Raw genomic sequence first — 21,206 nt, 5'->3', positions numbered from 1 at the left:
ATTTCCAACGTCTGTTTCATGCTAGCATGCCATGTTTTAGCGTGCATGTATCAAAATTTATCGTGTTTGCATGCTACCGTATGTTGCGCCCAACCTTGTGTATGTATGGGTTAAATGCAGAAATTGCACCCGCGATGGTTAAAATGGTTGCATTTAATTCTAATGATTTGAGTTTTACGGTCACACAACAGAAATTTTCCTTGAATTTATTTGTAATGATGAGGGCGAGTGGTTAGCGCATTGGCCGTACAGTTCTAGGGTTCGATCCCAGGCCGGTCCTCACTGTTTGCATGTTCTCCTTGGGCTTTTTGGCTTTTTGGTATTCCAGGTTCCTCCCAGATCCTAAACACTCTAAATTGCCCTTAGGTATGAGTGTGAGCATGAATGGTTGTCTGTCTACTTGCGCTCCTGCGATTGGCTGGTCACCGATTCAGGGTTAATAATGAATAAAGGAAAAAATAATAATATATAAATCTTATATATTAAGTATGTATTTAAAGATGTTTTTTTTACCCAAAATAGTCATTCACCCAGAAAGGGTTAACTGCCAACCCCTCCTGACCAAGTTTCAATTCAGGTAATCTCGATGAATCAAAAAAACTGACCGTATTGGATTTTTAAAAAAAAATTAAAACACCATAAGTGACATGTTTTCCCACGGTCGAGACACCGTCACACAACAGCAGGAAATATCAATGCTACAATTATCATCTCACCAAGAACAATAACAAAGCAAGTGAATGAAGTGAACCTCACATAGGCACACTTTTTCTCTCATTTACACAGACGCAAAGACACACTACAAACAAGAGCGAGTGGATGCAGCACTCACTAGTGGGAAACCACCACGACAAGTCGTCATCGTTTCATGTGGTTGCAACCGAACATCAAGCGGACGTGACTTGCCATACACAGCAACAGTGGTTGTTTTCCAACATGCGCTTGCGCTCATAAGATTAGACGAGCAGGAAAAAATGGGGAATTTACGTAGTCCACGGAAATAATCAGTGACCTAATTTATGTGTTCAAACCATCATTTGGAGGGTGATTACAGTGATATTTTTTCAGACTATAAACTGCTACTTTTTTCTCTCACTCTTAGAATCCAGTGGCTTTGATAACAAACGTCTAATTTGGGGGTTTTGATTGGTTGACTAGTACAGGGCTCTCAAGCCCCATGCGCGTCCCGGCTAAAATGAATTTTCTCTTTGCTTCTTATCATATTTTGTACATACGGTGGCTCTTTGCTTCGTTTCATGTTTCTCTTATGTTCATTCTCTCATAAAATACACTAAAATTCATCAGGGTCCATTAAAAACAAATAAATTATATTTAAAAAATAATTTGGTATACAGGGGTACCTCGACATACGAGTGCCCCGACATACGAGCAATTTGAGATACGAGTAAATATTTATCTTGAGATACGAGACAAATTTTGATATACGAGCAGACAGCGGACGTGAGAGGCTGCTCATAAGAACATCATGGGCACTGTCTCTCTCTCCTCAACTCCCTCGTGTAATGTCTCTGTGGTTGCAACTCTCTCGTGTAATGTTTCTGCGAGCACTGGGCGGAGCGTTGCATTTTTTTAGTGTTTTTTTCCCGTTAGTCAGTGGGAATGGCGTATAAACTACTTCTCATTGGCAAGTGGTCGTGTGTTATTCTATTGTGAGGACATTTGTGTGCATCATTTTGGGAATATTTTGAAGGGAATACAAAAGTAAACAATGCTCGATAGGTTCCTTTTAGTTGCATGTGAAAGTCAGGATGGAGGCGGGGCAAATAGAGCAAAATCCGTATAATTTTAGTACTATTAAACACGTTGGTAATATTAAACCACTAGTTATTTGTTACTTTGTTAATAGATGCCGAATTAGAACAAATAAAAAAGTTTTTCCAATCCAATATCCTGTTTGGGGTGTTTTTTCAGAGGGTTGGAACGAATTAATTTGTTTTTAGTTCATTTCTATGGGAAACGTTTGTTTGAGTTACGAGAATATCGACATACGAGCTCAGTCCCGGAAGGCATTAAGCTCCTATCTCGAGGTACCACTGTATTGTATTTTTTTTATGCTGCTTCTGACATAAGGCGTGGCTCTTTGACTCTCACAGTTTTAAATTTTTACTCTGTGTCTAACTTGTTTGCCACCCCTGGACTAGTGTCGGGTTTCCTTGTTGGAAGACAAAACTGTGTTGTGCATTGCTAGCCCATTATCCAACAACACTGAGTTACAATTCATTTTCTCTTTGTTCTCACTTGTTTCCATTGATCAATGGCATCTTCATTGAATATCCTTGTGTTTTTTCTGATTCTTTCATAACTCATTTGATAGTCAAAATACTTTTTTTACTCTATAGTTGACAACTTCATTAATTTAGTCTGTCAGAGTCTTCAAATTTGGGACAGGGATCTTTTAATTTTATTTTTTGTGTTTTTTGTTTCATTATGTAAATCTGATTAAATGCATTTGTTAAGAGTTAATATTTGCAGCTATTTATGCTTGATTTACATTCAAAATTTACATTTTAAAAGAATATATTTTTGGACCGAGAGTTAATCAACATTAATTAATCACAAAATTGCTAAATAAAGATTGATTTTTTTTAACCAAGTCAGTCTACCAACTCATGCCGAAAGCAAAAACTCCTGAAATAAACAATCCCACAACTTCAATGTATCTTAATTTCTATTCCAGAAAGGTTAAGACAGCAAAAGTGTAACACTGTAATTTACTACTGTGAAATTTGGATCTTTTTACAGAATGATCAGATGCGATTGTGCTTGTACTGTTGTTTTTTCTTAAAATTTTAAAATCTCCCATTATTAAGAACATGATGTTACTTGATTCCTCGAAGGATCATATTTCAGTCATTAATCGTTTGATCTGTGATTGGCTGGCAATTAATTCGGCATGTCGCTCTCCTACTATCCAAAGATGGCTGGAATATACTCCAGCACCCCCGCAACCCTTGTGAGAATAAATGGAACGTAAAATGAATAACTGATTGAATGATAATTCCATGATCCGTTCCCACCCTTAGAGAGCAAATGTATGAGAAATCGATCACAGTCAATTGCCTCTAATGAGTTAATTTACCGACAAAAAGATTTGACATTTTCTAAGGCAATATATTCTGCAGATTACAGTGCTGCCATGGTAACCGGCACGTGAAGGTGGCTCTGCAAAGTTTTTGGTGTAACAATGCGGAAATGCTGATATATAGAGGGAAATGAAAAGCGACGACTGGTGCAGCGCAATGCAGTCAGCTAGCATGCCAACAATAATCCACAGAGCAGCTTGAACACATCCAACCATTGCTTCATTGGTTTTTTTTCTGCATTCAATGGGGATATTCTGAACAGGATATAAGAATGAAAAAGGGCAAACAAAAAGTGATGGTGGCTGGCAGGAGAGAGAAGACAAGGAATGCAGGAAATTCCTACTCTGGATTCTCTCTCATATGACATTTGCCGCACAGATGCTTTCTGACGCTAGTATTTTTTTTTCTCAAGTGAAACTATGAAGCAACAAAAATACAAGTGAAAAGATGTTTTTGATGACAAAATCATTTCATGGATTTGAGGACTACATCGTTCTTTATCGCAGCTAGCCCTCCTTGTCAAAATGAATTGGAGGTCTGTCACCATCAATAGGACTTTCAGTAGTAAGAATATTTTGGTAGACCAGATAAGTTGTGTCAAACTCATCTTTGTCATGTGCCACATTCTAACTATGGTTTGCTAGGGCCACAATGTCTATCAACTAGGAATATCATGATTAAGGAACTAAATCACCATTTTGATATTTTATCATTTTGAGACATAGTTGACCTGAAACATGTTCAAATTGTTATTTTTGATTCTCTTAATAGTGAATAGTTAATAATGTTCTCAGATATTTTTCATTTTTTATTTTAAAGTCCCAATATCACTGTTTTCTACACAATAAATAGTTGAGCAAATCTTGTCAAAGAGTAACGCTGCTTCACCCAGCTGTTCTTTCGTGTTCGATCGATGGCTTGAGTCCATCTTCCAAACTTTCACCATATCCTGTTGTCATTGACGTCAGGCCTTTCCTTTGTTATTGCTAGCTATGAGCTACCTACAAAAATATTTGACCAGCTATAAGCTAGCTATGAGGGTTAAAAGCGCTATGAGCACACGGAAGTCAACTTCTTCGCCACTTGTCTGGGACGCTTTAAACGAATATACCGTAATGTGTGAGTACTATTTTTTAGATTTTGCTTGAGTATCACTTTTTAAAGATTTTTAGGGTCTGCTCATTTGACCACGAGAACATGAATATCCGCTGGGTTGACCGCAGTAGGTAGCGTGTCGGAAATAAATGAAACCAGTCATTTAAGCGGTCAGGGTCATACAAAATTTTGAATTTAGTGCATACACAAGGCCCACCAACTGGTTGGGCGCCCCATCCATTTTAGAGAAAATTTTAGGCTTTCAAGTGCGGCTGTAGGCATGAAAATACGGGTTATATTCAACATTTCTGTGACTTATGGTGCAAGGCAGAGGACTAAAGATATTTCAATTTGAAAGTGGCGCACAATTTATGTTCACGGGCCATACCAAATGTTGGGACAGGCCGAATATGGCCCTGGGGCCTTGAGTTTGACACTAGTAGACAATATGATTACACCCCAATGGATTTTGATTCCCAAGAGCAGGCAGCGCGGCTCATTTGGAATAAGTACGCTGAAAAGGAAAGAAAAAAGTCACCTGTTCGCTCAATGTAGTCGACACACTTTTCGATGAAGTGAGGAATTGGGTGTTCGGGGTCGACCAGGTTGTGCAGGGGGACCCCAAAGTATTTGCTCTCCCACGTTCTTCTGGTTGGCGGGTACAGCGGTTTGGGAGGCTTCGAAGATTTGGCCTGATCCAGAACAAAAACACAATTAGTCATTTTGTCATGTAGGACAATTGGGAAAAAATGTTTTCAGGAATTGAGACTGCATGTTATCTGTTGGGATGCTTTCCACTTTGAATGGATTGGACGTCTATAGCCGTCAATGACAGACAGTAAAAACATACATTACCCCTTTTTAACCCACTGTCCTCCTTTGAGGACAACCTGTAATTATTTTCTTACTTGATGTAAAGGACTTTTCCCATTTCATGCAAATGTTCTGAAAACATTACAAAAACCTAAAAATTGTTAACTTGGGTAAAGGGTAGTAGACGCCAGTGGGAGCGAATGAGTTTACTAATTAAAAGATGTTTTATTTATCCTCCACTAATGTGGCCCCTTAGCAAAAAATATACTCAGTCCTGGATTATACTGGTGGTGATAATGTTGCTTTCAAAAGAACATGGGATGAAGCTGCAGAAAAGATGGGAAAGGCGTCAAGCAGACATGGAATGTGGGGCAAAAGAAGAAAAAAAGAACGCAGAATAAAAATGTGAAAGCTTTGAGACCCAAGGAGGAGGAGGACGGGGGAGGAAAAGTTTGAAAAGAAAAAGTGCATCAAAAGGAATGGAAGAATAGATTGAAGACACGGAGGAATGCTAAAACATTTGACAAAGACGAGGAGGGAGGCAAACTGGGAGCAGATCATAAGAAGGTAGTGCGGAGGACGACAGAGATCTTCATTTCCAGCAAAGCTTTACCACGTCAGAGTTGCAGGGATGGGCTGGACAAATTGACAAATTGTTGAGGACAAAAAGGAGCAAAACATGCACAAGGTTTAACTCATTAATACTGACAGCAGTGAACCAGAGTTCTTTAGCAACTAGAAAATGCAATTCCTCAAGGAATTGTTTAGGATGCTTCATCCCTGTTTAGAAATGTTGTGGGCCAATTACTGTGGATTTTGGAGGCATTATAGGCAACTTCCTATTGATTTTGGATCACTTCCTAATAATTCAGGATGTTTACTGGAAATTTACTACTGATTTTGGGTCACTTCCTAATAATCTGGGGGTATTTACAGGTCATTTCCTCCTTATTTTGGGTCAGTTCCTGTTGGTTTGGGGATATAACTGGGTCACTTTCTGTTCATTTTGGGTCACTTCTTCTAAATTTGGGAATGTTGAAAAGTCAGGTTCTATTGATTTGGGGCATTCCTGGGCCACTATCTATTCAATTTGGGATACTTCCAGGTCATGTCCAAAGGATTATGGGGCATTCCTCAAGCACTTTGGCTATATTCACACAACAGGTAAATGTTTTTGCTCTCATGTAACATATATCTGACATCTTTATGCAGTATAAATAGTTCAATTCCGATGTTTTTAAATCTGAATGGCCTTTATCATTTATTTATATTAATCGCCTATGCAGCGCATTCCTCTCCAGTATGAATGCTCATCAGTACAAAACCATCTAGCCATCAACAAGTGAAATTCATCACCACTGTTTGACTAAAGCAGAGGTGGGCAAACTATTCTACAATGTGCCGCAGTGGGTGCGGGTTTTCGTTCCAACCTATAAGAGAAAACCTTTCCACCAATATGGTATTTTAGAAGTGCAGTCAGGTGCTTCAGGTTTGAATCTAACTTACTTTATATCCTCACTTCACTACACTTCAGTTTGGCTTACTTAAAATGTGAAATTCTAGTTACATAAAATACCAGTGATCACTTTATCATCCCCAAAACAACCAATGTTAGGAGTAAAAGAACCAGCCCCCCGCCCTCTCTAAACTACACCCATGGGTTTAACCCCTTGCGTTTTGTGTGAGCCAAGTGTTTTCAACAATAGGTCTTATTCATCACGGCCATGCAGCGCCTAGGTCGGAGTTGCTCCAACAATTTGCACGCTAATAAATGATTGGTCACGCCGGCGGAGGGGCCATCCATTTTTGTCTTGAATCATGACATTACCAGCATCACCATGTGAATAAGGAACTTCTGATGAAATCTTGTGTGCACAAGCATGGAATCCGCTTTAGTGACTGCACGAATTTTGAATAATTCTATTGATCTTTCGATAATTTAACTCTTAACTGATTCATCTAACATTTTAAATATCGTTATCGTTGACCTATGAGTGCCCCAAAATACAAGGAATTAGAGATTTAAAAAAAATAGTAAAGTAAAATTCAGAGCAAATATTTACCTTGAGATACGAGACAAATTTTGAGATATGAGGTGGCCGCATCTCCCTCGTGCAAAGATCTCTACGAGCACTGGGCGGAGCGTTGCATTTTTTGTGGTTTTTTTTTGCATTAGTCAGTGCAGAATTAAGGGAAACACAATGTGTCCAAAGCAAGCAGGTGCAATGAAGGGTAGTGCGAAGAAAATGAGTATGATGACAATCGATATTAAGCACGAAATAATCGGAAAACATGTACGCGTGACTGAGCTGGCTCGCCAATACATATGGAAAAGCAAGAAGCCTCGAAAGCCGCGGTGGAATACATTAACCTCTTCGCCTTGGTTATTGCACAAGAAGGTTTAAATTTAGTGTAACATAAGATTAAGACTTTTTTAAGTGTGTGTGCGTGTATAGCAATCTAAGTTCATTATAGTTAAATTTAAAGTTTATGTTATGTTACGAGCGCATCCGTCAAGTCTCTTTCTCTCTCCCATCCGCAAACTCCGTGTTGTACTGAATAATGTCTCATTTTGTTATTGTTGGACTCACCTTCTTGGGTTCCTTTGGCGTCTTACTTGCTTTCTTCTTCTTCATTTTTTTATCCTCCTGCTCAGGGTCAGAGGTAATGGCAGGGTTGTCAATACCCCCCTTCCAGGGGTCTGCGGGGGACAGCAGTGGGTCCTCCTCGCTGCCGCGGTGAGCCCTTCCCTTTTTTTTCTTCTGCATGGCGGGCCCTGTCTCCTCACCATCGCTGTCTGAGTGGAAGCGTCTTTGGTAGGCCTTCGTCTTGCTGAAGAGGATTTTGGAGCGATGTTTGTACTTGGAAGGCCTGCGTCCAACCTGGGACTTGCGATCGTACCCATTCTCATCCTCTCCTCCACCGTGCAGGCCAAAGGAATTGCGTTGCTTGACCAGACGGTTGTGCGTGTCATCGGGCTCGGCGTAAATATCCTCAGCATGGAAGCCCCTGGTCCTCAGAAGGGTGTCTACAGGGTCTGCATAGTTGTCCGAAGCATCTGCATCGTTTGAGTGCGTGGTGAGACCACGTGGTGTGCGGCGGTTACTTCGCATTCCAGCTTCGATGGTTTTCAGCAAGTTAGGGTCCAATTTTTTTACGTTGGGTTTGGAGAGAGCTGGTTTGGGTCGAACGGGCGGAGGCACTTTGTGGTTGCGTTCGTGGTCGCCAATGGGCGTGCTATGGACCGGGTACTCGTTGCCTTCCAGATCGATGCGGTACTTGGTTCGCTCGCTGGGTGTGGGGAGGAGTTGTACATCGTCACCTATGGGGCTGTACGGTGGCGGGGCTTCGTTGTCGTCATCCGAATCCGGGTAGTACGTGTTGTAGGCCGGGGAGTGGCTGTGCGGCGGTGAAGTCTGGAAGACCTCATCGCCAGCCCCGGTGGAGCACTCCCGAGACGAGCTGTCGAACAAGAAGGAGCTCTCGATGTTTGGTTTCTTCTCCAGGACTTCGTTGAAGAATGGAGTAAAAACCTCTGTCTGTCGGTGGTACTGCGACAGTGAGTACAAGGCCGTGAACTTGGCAGCAATCTCTGTGGCGATGTGCTCGCCTTCAGTCATCAGTTCCTTGATGGGATCGTTTTCAAAGAAGTCTGCCTGGCTGTCCGTGATGGCCACCATCTGGACAGGGATGACGTCCTGGACCTCTGCCAGGAAGGCACGCAGCGTGGCCATAGATGCTTTGCGCTTGGCCGAGTAGACCAGGATGTAACCGTGCACCAGCTCATCTTTGCGGACGCCGATGGCCGAGTGGTAGGAGAGAATAGTGACCTGAATCCTCCTCCTGCGGTCTCCGAGTATCTTGTCCAGAACCAAAGCGTTGGCCTGTCCCGGATGCCCGGCGCTACAGGAGTGCGACTCCAAAAACGGAGAGAGGATAAGGTCAACGCTGAAGGGATCCCAGCACATGGCACACATGACGATCCGGAGGTCCACCTCGGACATGTCTTTTATGGACGGTGGTGGCGCCAGGACGTCACAATTCTGCCTGAGCCCTTCCAGGATGGCGCGTAGGCCCTGCTTTATCTGGAACTCTGTGAACTTTCGGGGAAAGGCGCCAGAAGGAATGTCCACAAAGGTGCACTGGAGCTTGTTGGCCAGCTGCTGGCCCTGATGACGTAGGATGGGCATGTTCTTACACACACTGTCCCGTTGATTTGCCAGGATGAGGATAAAAGGGAGAGGAGGTCCAAACTTCTCTCTCCTGCTCTGAGCCATCTCCGCTCGGATCCTGCCTACACAATCCCCGATGCAGTTGAGGGACTCGATTGAATTGAAGACACAGAAACAGCCGTGCGGCTTGAAAGTGGACACCCAAGTGTGGCTGAAGAGCAAGGTGGAGTTGACGTCTACAGGGAGAAGCTCCAGTTCGTAAATTTTGCCATCGAGGGCATACTCATCATCCGTAGATTGGGCTCGAATTTCATTAGCTAGTTCTTGCGACAGGCCCTCCCTCCCCAGAAGGCAGAGATTGATTTTGTCCACGTTGGCACTGTTGTAGTAGAGGCTGGAGCGGCCATGATCCAGCTGAACCAAACGGTTGGCCAGGACCTGTTCCACTTTCATGTCAACGCAGTTGTGGCCGCTCAGACACGTCTCCTTGGTGGGGTGGTAAACGAAACCAATGTGTTTAAGGAGGAGCGACTCTCGATCCGGGGCCAGTTTCTGTAATGCTCGGTATCTGGGTTCCTCGTTTAGGACGCTGTGAATTTCACTCATCTTGTCGCAGCTGGGCGTGGCGTTTAGATCCAAGTCGTAGAAGAGCTCAGCGTGCTCAAAAAGCATTTCCTGAAAGTCCTCTTTGGCACGCTCCACTATCTCCTGCTGATGCCGACAGTAAACATCTCTTCTATCTGATTCAGTGATGAACCTGTAGGCTTCATCCTCCATAACTAAGCACATGACTTCCTCCCAAGACTGCCCGGCAGTGATGAAGTGGACCCGGTCCAGCGTTTTTTTGAACCTCTCCTTCATGTCCACCCTCCTCTTTTCCAACAGCAGGTGCTGAACATGGTTGTGGTAAATTCTCTCGCCATCGGATGTGTTCAAGAGGTCAAAAGGTATCCGCCGGTCGCTGTTGTCTACATGGTCCGATTCGTCCCAGGGGGTCCGCTCCAGCACCACAAACCAGCACTGGAAATCCGAGCGATTGCGGATGACGCTTTGCGCTTCGGCCCACGTCAGGTGCTCCACCTCGTCCAAGCGACTCAGGAGGGTATTGAGGGTCTTGGGCAGAGTGGTCAGGTACTCCTCTCGTCTTCTCTTGATGTGCTCATGTTTCAGCTGTGCAATGTGCTTGTTGAACATATTTCTGCCCTTCCTGGAACCCTCCAAAATGATGAACTCCTCATAGTCGGGGTTGCCCTTCATGTTAGCAACCACCCCTTTCCACGTGGTGTGGTAATCCCTCACCATCGTCACCATCAGTTTCTCAAATCTGTCCGTCACCGAGACGACCAGTTGCCTCTGGACCTTGTAGGCGTCTAAATATGGTACAGTTTTGGGTTTACCCCTGGCTTTGTCCAACTGCTGTATAAGGGCGTTAAAACAAAGCTCCACGTTAATGTTGGCACGTGCCGACGTCTCCACGAGGAGCAAGTTCTTCTTGCTAGCCACGAAAGTATGAAGGTCCCGCAGGTGCTGCTCTACAAACTCATCACATTTGGTGGCGGCAACCACCACAGGTTTTTTGGATTTAATGATTTGGGAATACAGACCGTTGACAAACTTCATTTGGTCGTCAAACTTCCTGTTGCAGCCCTTGCTGACGTCGATGCACAGCACAAAGCCGTCGATGTTCAGCTTCCCATCAGGCATCTGCTTCTGGTCAAAGTCCTGCTCCAGGCCTAGCTGGTCGGTGCAGATGTACATGAGTTTCTCGGCCGACTGAAGCTTGGTGGTCGCTGCCCGTTTGCTGTACTGCTGCATGTTGGTACTCCGGTGCGCCTGAAACGTCTGGTCGTCGATAAACTCAGTCTGCTCGATGACTTGGATTTTACAATCGGGTCCCTCATCCCCCCGGTGAGAAAGGTCACCCCAATAGAGAAAGTGGTCATTGTTAACCACACGCCCGCCAAAGTCGATGGTGCTCAGCACAGACGTGTGCTCGGAGTAGTAGTTGTCAGCATTGGGACGCACGTATCTGTTGCAAAGGCACGACTTCCCCACGCCGCCGTTTCCCTTATCTTTCTCCGTCCCAGAGAGGCCAACCACGCTGACGGCAAATATCGGGGGGCGTGCATCCTTGTTCTTGGCCATTATATTATATCCCCCCGCTCATCGCTGACTCGCACGCTTGCCAGGAAAAAGCTCAGGATATCATTCCCGTCAGCAGCGTGCTGGCGAGTCCATCTCGGATAAGCAAGCACTCCCGCGTTGCCCTCGGGTCTTGGTGGAGCTAGTGAATGGCAGCTGGCGTCTCCCCTTATCACCTGCCTGCAAGACATGGAACAAACAATTGCAGTGAGATAAACACAGGCGCGCTTCACACAATAACAATTAGCTGCTTGATCCGTCCCTTGGAGACACAAGCAACAAATCCGCTACATTAACAAGACATTTAGCTTAATTATCACTGAGTAAAAAATAGCTAGCACAACTTTGAGTGAACACAAAAACACCTTCAACTCGTCTAGTCCACTTTAACGTGGAGTGACCCAGTAATGCCGAAAAAAATAAGATTAATGAGGAGTGACCTGAAAATTAAATGAATGCATGATACTCAGGTGTAATGAAATATATTGTTTAAGTGCAACCTTATTGTTGTTGTTGTTTTTCTATGTTGGCCAGTATTTTTAGTGTTTTCAATGTCACTGGGCTGATGAAATAGCTCGGCAGCGAGCCAGGTGGCCGCAGTTCATTTTGAACTTGCTATTTAATTTTATAGTATTTAACTTTTGATAGGGAAAGTGACTATTTTTGGCCATTTAAAAGGAAAAAAAATAATCCCTTGAATATTGTAAATTTTAGGTCAGCTGTGGCCTACATAATCCAAAATGTGAAGTACCCATAAGCAGCTGCTAAGTCTCAACTATAATTATAAATCTTTGATCATTAAGCATTATTGTATTTCAATATAGTATAATTTTTATATCAACAGAAATGAATCATATTATGAATTCATAAAATGTCAGTGAAAAATCTCAAATGAATAAAAAACTGATTACCCCTAATATCACCCACAAGCTTTTTCTATTTTCCATATCATTAAATTCATTTACTGCTATTGACTGCCCAAAACGTCCCATTGTTTTACACTGGAAGGACTGAATTTGATTGCTCCTTCACGGCCAAAGCTCAACGTCTCATCCATTTCGACTGGGAGGACTGACACCAAATTATCGTTATCTCATATATCACTCAAGAGTGACACTGATGATGGCGGAAGGAAGTAACACGCCAAAACATGTCAGGTAACAAAACAACCTAAAAAACACACCATTGTCTGTTATATACGAATCATTCAAAACATAGATAACCACAAGACAAAATAAACTTAATACAACTACCAAATTATTATTGTTCCAATTAAAACAGATTTAACTTGCAGCACTGTTAATGCCAGCTAGTGAGTTTAATGAGTAGCTGACAAAGGGTTAAGGCCTTATCACTCAGCGCTAATTCAAGAGATTGCATGAAAATGGGGGCGAGTGGTCCCGTTGGTGGTAAAGCTGCCCTTCCTCTCGCATGGATAGCTTTCTTTCCTCCTCAACCCAGCGAATTTGTACTCAAAGGTACTTTGCGGGTACATGCAGCACGATTGGCACGCAGATGTAAGATGCTCATAGATACGGTCATCAATCACATGCCTCCCGCGGTGTCACGGCCCGTTGGACAGCCGAGGATGCAAATCTCATTTTGTGTAGAGGTAAGATTTGTCGCCAAAATGCATGAAGTACTAATGTACTTTACATCTCAATGGCGACGAGAACAGATCTGCGCTCTGATTTGGTTTTTCTGTTTGAATTTCACAGCCAACCAAATCATTTCTAGGTCAGTGGCTGTCAAAGGGCCACACTTGGCTGCCATTTTTATCTGCCTTGCCGCAAATGGATCTGAAGCTCTTTTTTTCACTGCACTGAGGGGGTTTGAAGTGACGTTGACGAGCGCGGGACAGTCTCTTCGTCTTATATAAGTCTGTCATTCGTCACAAGGACATTTGGCGAGATGTTCATGCGGAATTTATGATGTGGAGAAATTATATTTTTTTACTTTCAAACTCGTTGTCATGGACCGTATTTTAGTTGTGGTTTCTATTACAGGGCTCTCCACCAACTATCCAACCATGATTGATCAATACATTGAAAATTAATCAATTATCAAATGAAACAATTACTTGGATAGCACTGCACAATTTTTTTTCATCTTCTGTTGCATCTTTTTCACTGCTTTTATACAATGCTGAGTGACCGATTTGAAAATCGCCATCACTGTTTTTGTTATGGTTTACTTTTTATGCAAACAGCATTTTTGATATTCTCATATGAGTGGTATATGAAATAATTTCTATTTATTTTCACCCATTTCCGGTTTACTTTTTCGGTCCTTTGCATACATTTTTCTGAATTGCTGTCAACACTAGCTTACTTATTTTGGGTAGTATCACATCCCCTTCATCTAACTCTAGCATCACAATACATAATTAATTCCCAACCCAGGGGGGATCGCCAAAGATGCAAAGAGGGTCGTAATTTTAAAATGTGTAATTTTAATAATTCTATGAGAAAGCATTTCATTTGAATATCTGACAAAGACAACCAAATTCAGGTGCAGCATTGAACATTCAATCAGATCTTAGACGAAGATTTACATCGGAATAAAATTATAAATTTGCACCCGTTTTCCCGTTTTTTTCTTTTGCACGTTTATTTGGAAATGTATGTTATTGTTTTATTAAAGTAGACAATATAATATGGCATAGGTATAGATGTAGAAGGGTTGCCAAAGCTTAAAATGGTTTATGTATGAGTGCCTGTTGAAAAATGTTTGTAACCACTACACTACAGAAATACTTTTTGTCTACAGGTATGCACTTGTTTTATATGTGGCAAATAAGAATGAGAAACTACAAATAATCTCTTGTTCTACATTTGCTAAATATTAACCTCTGCATAATGTTGATTTATTGCACTAGATGTGGTGCAGAATTATAGATTAAGATCTAGGTATGAGTGTGAGTGTGAATGGTTGTCCATCTCCTTGTGCCCTGCGATTGGCTGGCCACCAATTCAGGGTGCCACCCGGCTAGTACCCGTTGTTAGCTGGGATAGGTTCCAGCACCCCCCATGACCCTTGTGAGGATAAGCGGTACAGAAAATCAATGAATGTTTTTTTGTATTTTTAAATTGAAAAAGGATGAAATCTAAATCTGCTCTTTTATTATCGATATTTGCAATTTTCTAAATGGATCATTTAAAAAAAAAGAATAATCAGTGAGCATTTAAAAAAATACTTGAAAATGTTACAAGGAAACAAACAGTAAATACCCTTTATGAAATGCAGCCTTTGATATTTCATTGGGGACCAAAGAATTTGTAGGTTTTATAAGAGTGGAAGAACAAAGTTGATAGTACATGATTTACTTTGGCATGTAACACAAAATTATTTGATAGGTCAAATTTGGCCCCCAGGCCTTTGATTTGACACCTCTGACTTTACTCATTGGCCCTTCATTGACAGAAATCAAATCCAACAAAGCCACACAGGATTATTTGATCATGTTTCAGTGTCATTGACCGCAATAGACATCAAAATTGGACATTATCAAAGTCAATGGCACTGAAACATAATAATTCGCTGCCATTACGAAACATTTGTTTCGTTCCTTTCTTGGGCGTGGTGTTGACTTTGACCTGACTCAGCCACACGTGTGCAAACACGTCGCTAATTAATTTCCTGGAGAAAGGAAACCTCTGGACGTGACGTGTGAGAAGATATGCGAGCAAAAACGCCAACTGCGCAAATGACAAATTGTATTGTTTTTGGTGGCCTGCCTGGCCGTGTATTACAGCGTGAAATTCTTGAAGACCGCAGTGTTTGAGCCAATCGTTCACCCGAATCCAAACATCTGCTTCACATCTTTGGCGAGGCGCGAGCAGAGCTGCCATTCGCACCAGTGTGAGTGTGGAGGCGGTTCCCATTCCGAATAAACTACTTCTACTTAGGGCTGGGCAATCTGACAAAAATGTCAACTATTTTCACCATTATCTTTTGACATCAGTTGTGTTTTGTTTTTTGTTTAAAATCAGAAAGAGAGGAATTAAACTGAACTCATTGGCTGCTATTGACAGCGATAGCCATGCAATCCATTTGAACTGAAAACGTTTACAGTGAGTGAATTAACATTCTTTCTGCCAGCCCTCACAGTTTAAATTGATTAGACGTTTACTAATGACAAAAAAAGCCCCACATGATTCGGCATCTATTATTGTCAATGGAAATGAAAGCGTTAAGTAGAATCCAAAATTATAGGTAAGATGCCTTGGTTTAGGGTTCACCAACTTTGGTCCTCGAGGGCCCCTATCCAGTCTGTTTTACGTATCCCCCTCCTCTACCCCACTTGAATCAAATGATCAAGTCGTCACCAAGTTGTCCAGAAGCCTGAAAGCGAGCAATCCTGATGATTTGATTCAGGTGTGTTGGAGGAGGGAAACGTGGAAAACAGAATTGAATAAGTGCCCATGAGGATCAGAATTGGGGACCCCTGGCCTAGTTTATAAGACTCACTGTCAATTTTAGGGGAAAATAAATGATTTAAATGCACCTTATACTGTCATCTCTCAAATATCGTGGTTAATGCGAAACAAAAAAACGCAAAGTAGGATCACCCCTATGGTTACAACCTTTTTTTCTTCAGTGCTGAGTCATAGTAGCAAGCGGAAGACAGGGGAGTGGCTTCCGCTCACGAGTTTCAGCGTGGATTTGTATATTTTTATGAACTTAAAAAATAAAAAATAAAAATGTTTTCCTCAGTGCTGAGTTCTGTCTTCTGCCATTTTCCTAGTAGCAAGCAGAAGACAGGGGAGTGGCTTCCGCTTGTGAGTTTCAGCGTGGATTTTCACATTTTTATGAACTTAATTTTTTTTATATTTTTAATGTTTTTAAAAAAAGTTTTCCTCAGAAAAAAATCCGATGTAGGGAAGCCGCGATATTCGAGGGATTAATGTACACCAAAAAATATTGTACAGAAAGTATTTTGCCTGATTTAGTTTTTTTTCCTTTTTTATCGAGAAAAAAAAGCTGTAATATATTTTCTTTTATTATTTAAAAATGTGTACGTGTTTTTTATATAAAAACATATATATATTTTAATCAGCACATTGACTGCCAGAGACATCAAATCTATCCTTTTGCCAAATCACCTTTTCAGGTTTGACCTTTGTCATGGCCATTTTCTTCAACTTTCAATTGGATATACACACACAGTATACAAGGTTTAAGGACATCTAAAAAATCATTTGAAACAGGATTTACTCTAATCTCATTCATTCATTGGTGGCAGGTCCTGCCAGTTCATTTAATTTCTGAGCAAAAGGATGGAAAGCGCCACAGGACATCTATTATCATCATTAATGTTATTGACAGAGTTAATGATTCTCCCAAAAAATACTTCTGAAGGTCACTATTTTAAACAGCAAACCAAATATGGTATAAAGAATTAAATGCTCTTTTAGATGTAATTAATATATATATATATATATATATATATATATATATATATATATATATATATATATATAGGAGGAGGAGAATTTTTAAAGGAATGTTTTTATTTATTTTATGATTTTTTTATTCATTTTTTTAAATTTGCAATTCAATGAAAAAACAAATCTAATGAAAACTATTTGTAAAGGTTTTTTATAAGTTAAAAATATAAAATACTTTTTTCATATTTTGAATGGAAACAGATGTCTATTATTGTTTCAGATTATATATGTTTCAATAAACGTATTTGTTTAATTCAAAGTTTTAATTTTACGTTCCACGCTCCAACACCTCTCAACAGAGGTTGCAGGGAAAATAAATATTCTTTTGTATAAGTATTTTTAGTTATTTGTGTGTTTTTTTTCATTGTTTTTTTTGGTTGGGCCTCCGACTTCAACTCAAGTGCGACTCCGCCACTCCGGTATTATTTTTTTTCACTCGGATCGCCTTCAGCTTATGTTGTCTATTTTAGGTTATAGTTAGTTATAAAAAATAAATAAAAATAAAACAAAAGTTTTTAATATTTGTTAAACTAACAAGTGCTTATTTTGTCTATTGATACTATTTAACAAATGATGTTGTAAAACTTATACTCAGTTTTGACTTATAGTCCGAAAAATACGGTCATTATCATCTTATGTTTCTAGTCTTCGATGAAATCTTAATACTTGATTTAGCGTCACGTTTACAGCCAACTTTAACTGAAAGTAAGCAATACTTTGGACAGTATGGGCATATTCACAACAAGAAAGGTAAAATTTTGCTTTCCTTAGAGACCACACCAAAAAAAATACATTTGGTGGTGCAAATTTTGCAAGCGACCCAGGTTTTGACAAAAAACCTATGCATGTGGGTGTTTGTTGTTCAATCATTTGACAAAACAGTCTGGGCCTGGGTAACAAGATAAAATACGGAAGTAAACATTCACAGAGCTCTAGCTTGCAGCACCTATGGATACATTTCATTCCGCTACAAGCATTTGGGGGACGTTATGCAAAACAGATGGTATTGATGCATTGTCGATTTTATGTGTAATGTTAATATCTAGAAGACACTTCGTCTCCTTATCACTTGTCAAACTCTGATTTGTGTTAGTTACCGCTAACCAAATATTTCCCATCGTGCCTGTGGCTACTGAAATTTGTTAGGTCCAAAGAGGTGGGTGTGGCATCCGCTTCCAAGGAAATGATAAGGGCACGCATGAGAACATGCAAATTCAGGTGCAAATGCATAATAACATGTGAGACTTCCAGAGAAAAATGCAGGTGGGATCAAGCATGGGGGTATTGTGTCAACTTCATTCGGCCAGGCAACGCCATTTGGAAAAAAAAAAAAACTGCTGAGCCATGCCTATTATTACATCCACCACGTTGTAATTGTTTCAATAGATGGTCAATATTTGTCAGATTATTAGTATGATTGAGAATATATATGACATCATGAACAGAGCTAATCTTGTAGTAGCAGTGTGAGTCTTAACTCATTTCGCACCATGGAACAGCCATATAATCGGTTTAGGGGGGATAAAATCTGTTTTACCGTCATTTCTATAGGGATTTCAATACAGATTTGTTAAATCTATCACCTATAAAGGTTTTTTTAAATCAATAAAAATAAATAAAATCTGTGAAAAGTGATCATTTATTTCCAATACACCCAATTCTAGCTCTCTTTATGATTCCAAGTTTTACCATTGCAACTGCCTCTGAAGCATTACCATGGCTACAGCTTTCTGATCAGCGTATTGGTCGTGTGGATTAACGCATCACTTGGCAGCCTGCTCTCGAAACTACTAAATACTGTTAAGCCCCCCAAACACATCGCCAGGGACAGAAAACTATGTCAAATCAAAGCTGTTAGATTAGCACAAACACCTTGTCTTCTTTTCTCAACCTAAATCACCAGGCGGGCATTCGATGGACTTGAAACGAGACATGACTTCTGACTCTTTGTGGCGGTGTTTGGTTCTTCCCACAAGATGATTCGCACGGGAAACGAACTATCAGCTGTAATGCAGCTTTGGAGTTTGATGCTTTATGGCAGTGCACTCAGATCACGGAGAGATCACTGCCACAAAATAATTCCCTGGGCAACTTTTTTTTAAAGTCAGTTGATTTAAGTCTGGCAGTTTGTTCCAAACTCATTTTCTGAGTAAGGAATCAAACCGGGTCTCAGTTTTAACTATCAAGCCAAGTATTTTTCTCCAGCGTTTACTATTTTACTAGTACATGCACGGAAGTAGCCATGACCTTGGTATGAACAAAAACTGTAGTTATGTATACTTTCATGTTTCAATATATGGCAATATTTGAACATTTGTGGAAACATAGTGGTTAGCACGTCTGCCTCACAGTGGGGGACCTGTGTTCAAATCCAGGTTGGTCCATCGGTGTGGAGTGTGCATGTTCTCCCCGGGCCTGCGTGGGTTTTTCGCCAGGTACTCCGGTTTCCTCCCACATTCCAAAAATATGCATACCAAGCTGATTGGACACTCTAAATTCCCCCTAGGTATGAGTGAGCGTGAACGGTTGTTGTCTCCTTGTGCACTGCGAATGGCTGGCCACCAATTCAGGGTGTCACCCACCTCTGGCCCGAAGTCAGCTTGGATGAGCTCCAGCACCCCCCGCGGCCCGAGTGAGGATAAAGCAGTTCCGAAAATGAGATGAGATAAGACACAGTACATTCGACTTTTGAAAACAGTGACGCTATACTTAAAAAACTTGAAGTGATTAAAGGAAACTGAAATCTCTTGATCCCGTAGCCAAGATTTATTTTATTGATATTAAAATTAGACGCTGATGCTACTTAAACACTAGATCCAGACAAACTTTCCATTGACAAAGAAGATGATAAGAAACAAACAGCTATTTTTAACATGGTTAGCTGTAGTGTGACCAACATATTGCATTAAAGTAAAAGGACTATAATGCAGCCCAAATAAGTTATTATGAGATGCAGGACAACACCAAGATGACCCACTAAAAGATCTCCCTGTCGTTTTCTTTTCTTTTTTTAAATGAGTCTTAAATAAGCCACCTCATGATGTAGATGTTCACTCACCTGACATCAGTGCGGATAGGCGCGGGCTCGCACCGCTAGTGGCGGTATGATTGCGAGTCCTTTTTAAAAATCATTATATTTCATATTCCCTTTTCTTATATTGTAAGGTAACATAGTTACTTTCATAACTTAATAACAAAGAAAGTATTTTATTTACCTAATCACATGAGTTTAAAGTGATGAATGTAAAAGAAAAAATATATGATAGTTGTCGTATTAATTATCGATAGCAACTGATTTTTTTTAAAACCGTGATATTTTTTGTCATATCGTCCAGGCCTATATGAAATATTAACAAAGTAAATATTGGTGGGGTTTTTTCTCCCCATCTCGTTTTCTGAACCGCTTTATCCTCATTAGGGTCGCGGGGGGTGCTGGAGCCAATCCCAACTATCTCCGGGCGGAGTGAGAGGCGGGGGACACCCTCAATCGATGGCCAGCCGATCGAAGGGCACAAGGAGACGGACAACCATACCTTGGGGCAATTTTGAGTGTCCAATCAGCCTACCATGCCTGTTTTTGGAATGTGGAAGGAAACCGGAGTACCCGGAGGAAACCCACGCAGGCCCGAGGAGAATATGCAAACTCCACACAGATGGACATGACCTGGATTTGAACCCAGGACCCCAGAGCTGTGAGGCTGACGCGCTAACCACTCGCCCCACCGGGCCGCGTTTTTTTTCTTCTGAATAAAAAAAATACCAATTCAAAATAATACAACCAAAAATAGGATAACACATTGAAACTTAAAATTAAAAAAAGTTCATTTTGCTTTATTTTTTAATAAAAAGTTATGTCTAATATTAAATCATTCCCTTTTTTATTTTTAATAATTAAAAGAAAAATTAAACCGTTTTTATATAAATGTCAATTATTTAAAAAACTAAACACTGAAATGTTTCTTTTGGTCTTTGTTGTTAAAAACTACAAATGAATTGATAAAATCAAAAATAGAAAATGAAATGACAAAAGAATATTTCTGGCCAAAAGGGATTAGAATAATTTCCATTTGAACAAATGTCTAAACAATTGAATGAAGTTGAAAAGCAATTTCTTTCTTCATTTAATAATCAATTAGTTGCTCAATACTCGGCCTCAATTAACTTGTATCCAAAGGATTGGGCATCCATCACTGTCACAGCAACATGATCGTGCCCAAGATATGTTTCACCTCAATAATCTTATTCTTTCCATTCACTATATTTACATTCATTTGATAGATTTGCTGTCGATTCATTGTGGCAGCCCTCGTCAATAGACTTTTGAAAGCTCTCAGGGGCGGGGGAAATGGGCAAAGAGTACCACAATTAAACAGGTGACTTTGCAGTCTGCTGATTGGTCATAAAAATGCAAACAGGAAAAGGTTTTGGTT

At 40.8% G+C, this 21,206-nt stretch overlaps 1 protein-coding gene across 1 annotated transcript in view; it reads right to left on the bottom strand.

The window, feature by feature from the left end:
- Nucleotides 1-21,206, bottom strand: part of arhgap5 (Rho GTPase activating protein 5) — a 43,870-nt gene that overhangs the window by 20,283 nt on the left and 2,381 nt on the right. The window contains exons 2-3 of the mRNA XM_077621061.1: nt 7,604-11,506; nt 4,738-4,891 (exon numbers count right to left, since the gene is read on the bottom strand). Coding sequence (XP_077477187.1) covers nt 4,738-4,891; nt 7,604-11,329 — 3,880 coding nt within the window. The 5' untranslated portion in view covers nt 11,330-11,506. The remainder of the gene's footprint in view (nt 1-4,737; nt 4,892-7,603; nt 11,507-21,206) is intronic.

Source organism: Stigmatopora argus, chromosome 15 (assembly GCF_051989625.1).
Source record: "Stigmatopora argus isolate UIUO_Sarg chromosome 15, RoL_Sarg_1.0, whole genome shotgun sequence".
Lineage (NCBI taxonomy): Eukaryota > Metazoa > Chordata > Actinopteri > Syngnathiformes > Syngnathidae > Stigmatopora > Stigmatopora argus.
This window is presented reverse-complemented; position numbering and strand designations above follow the sequence as displayed.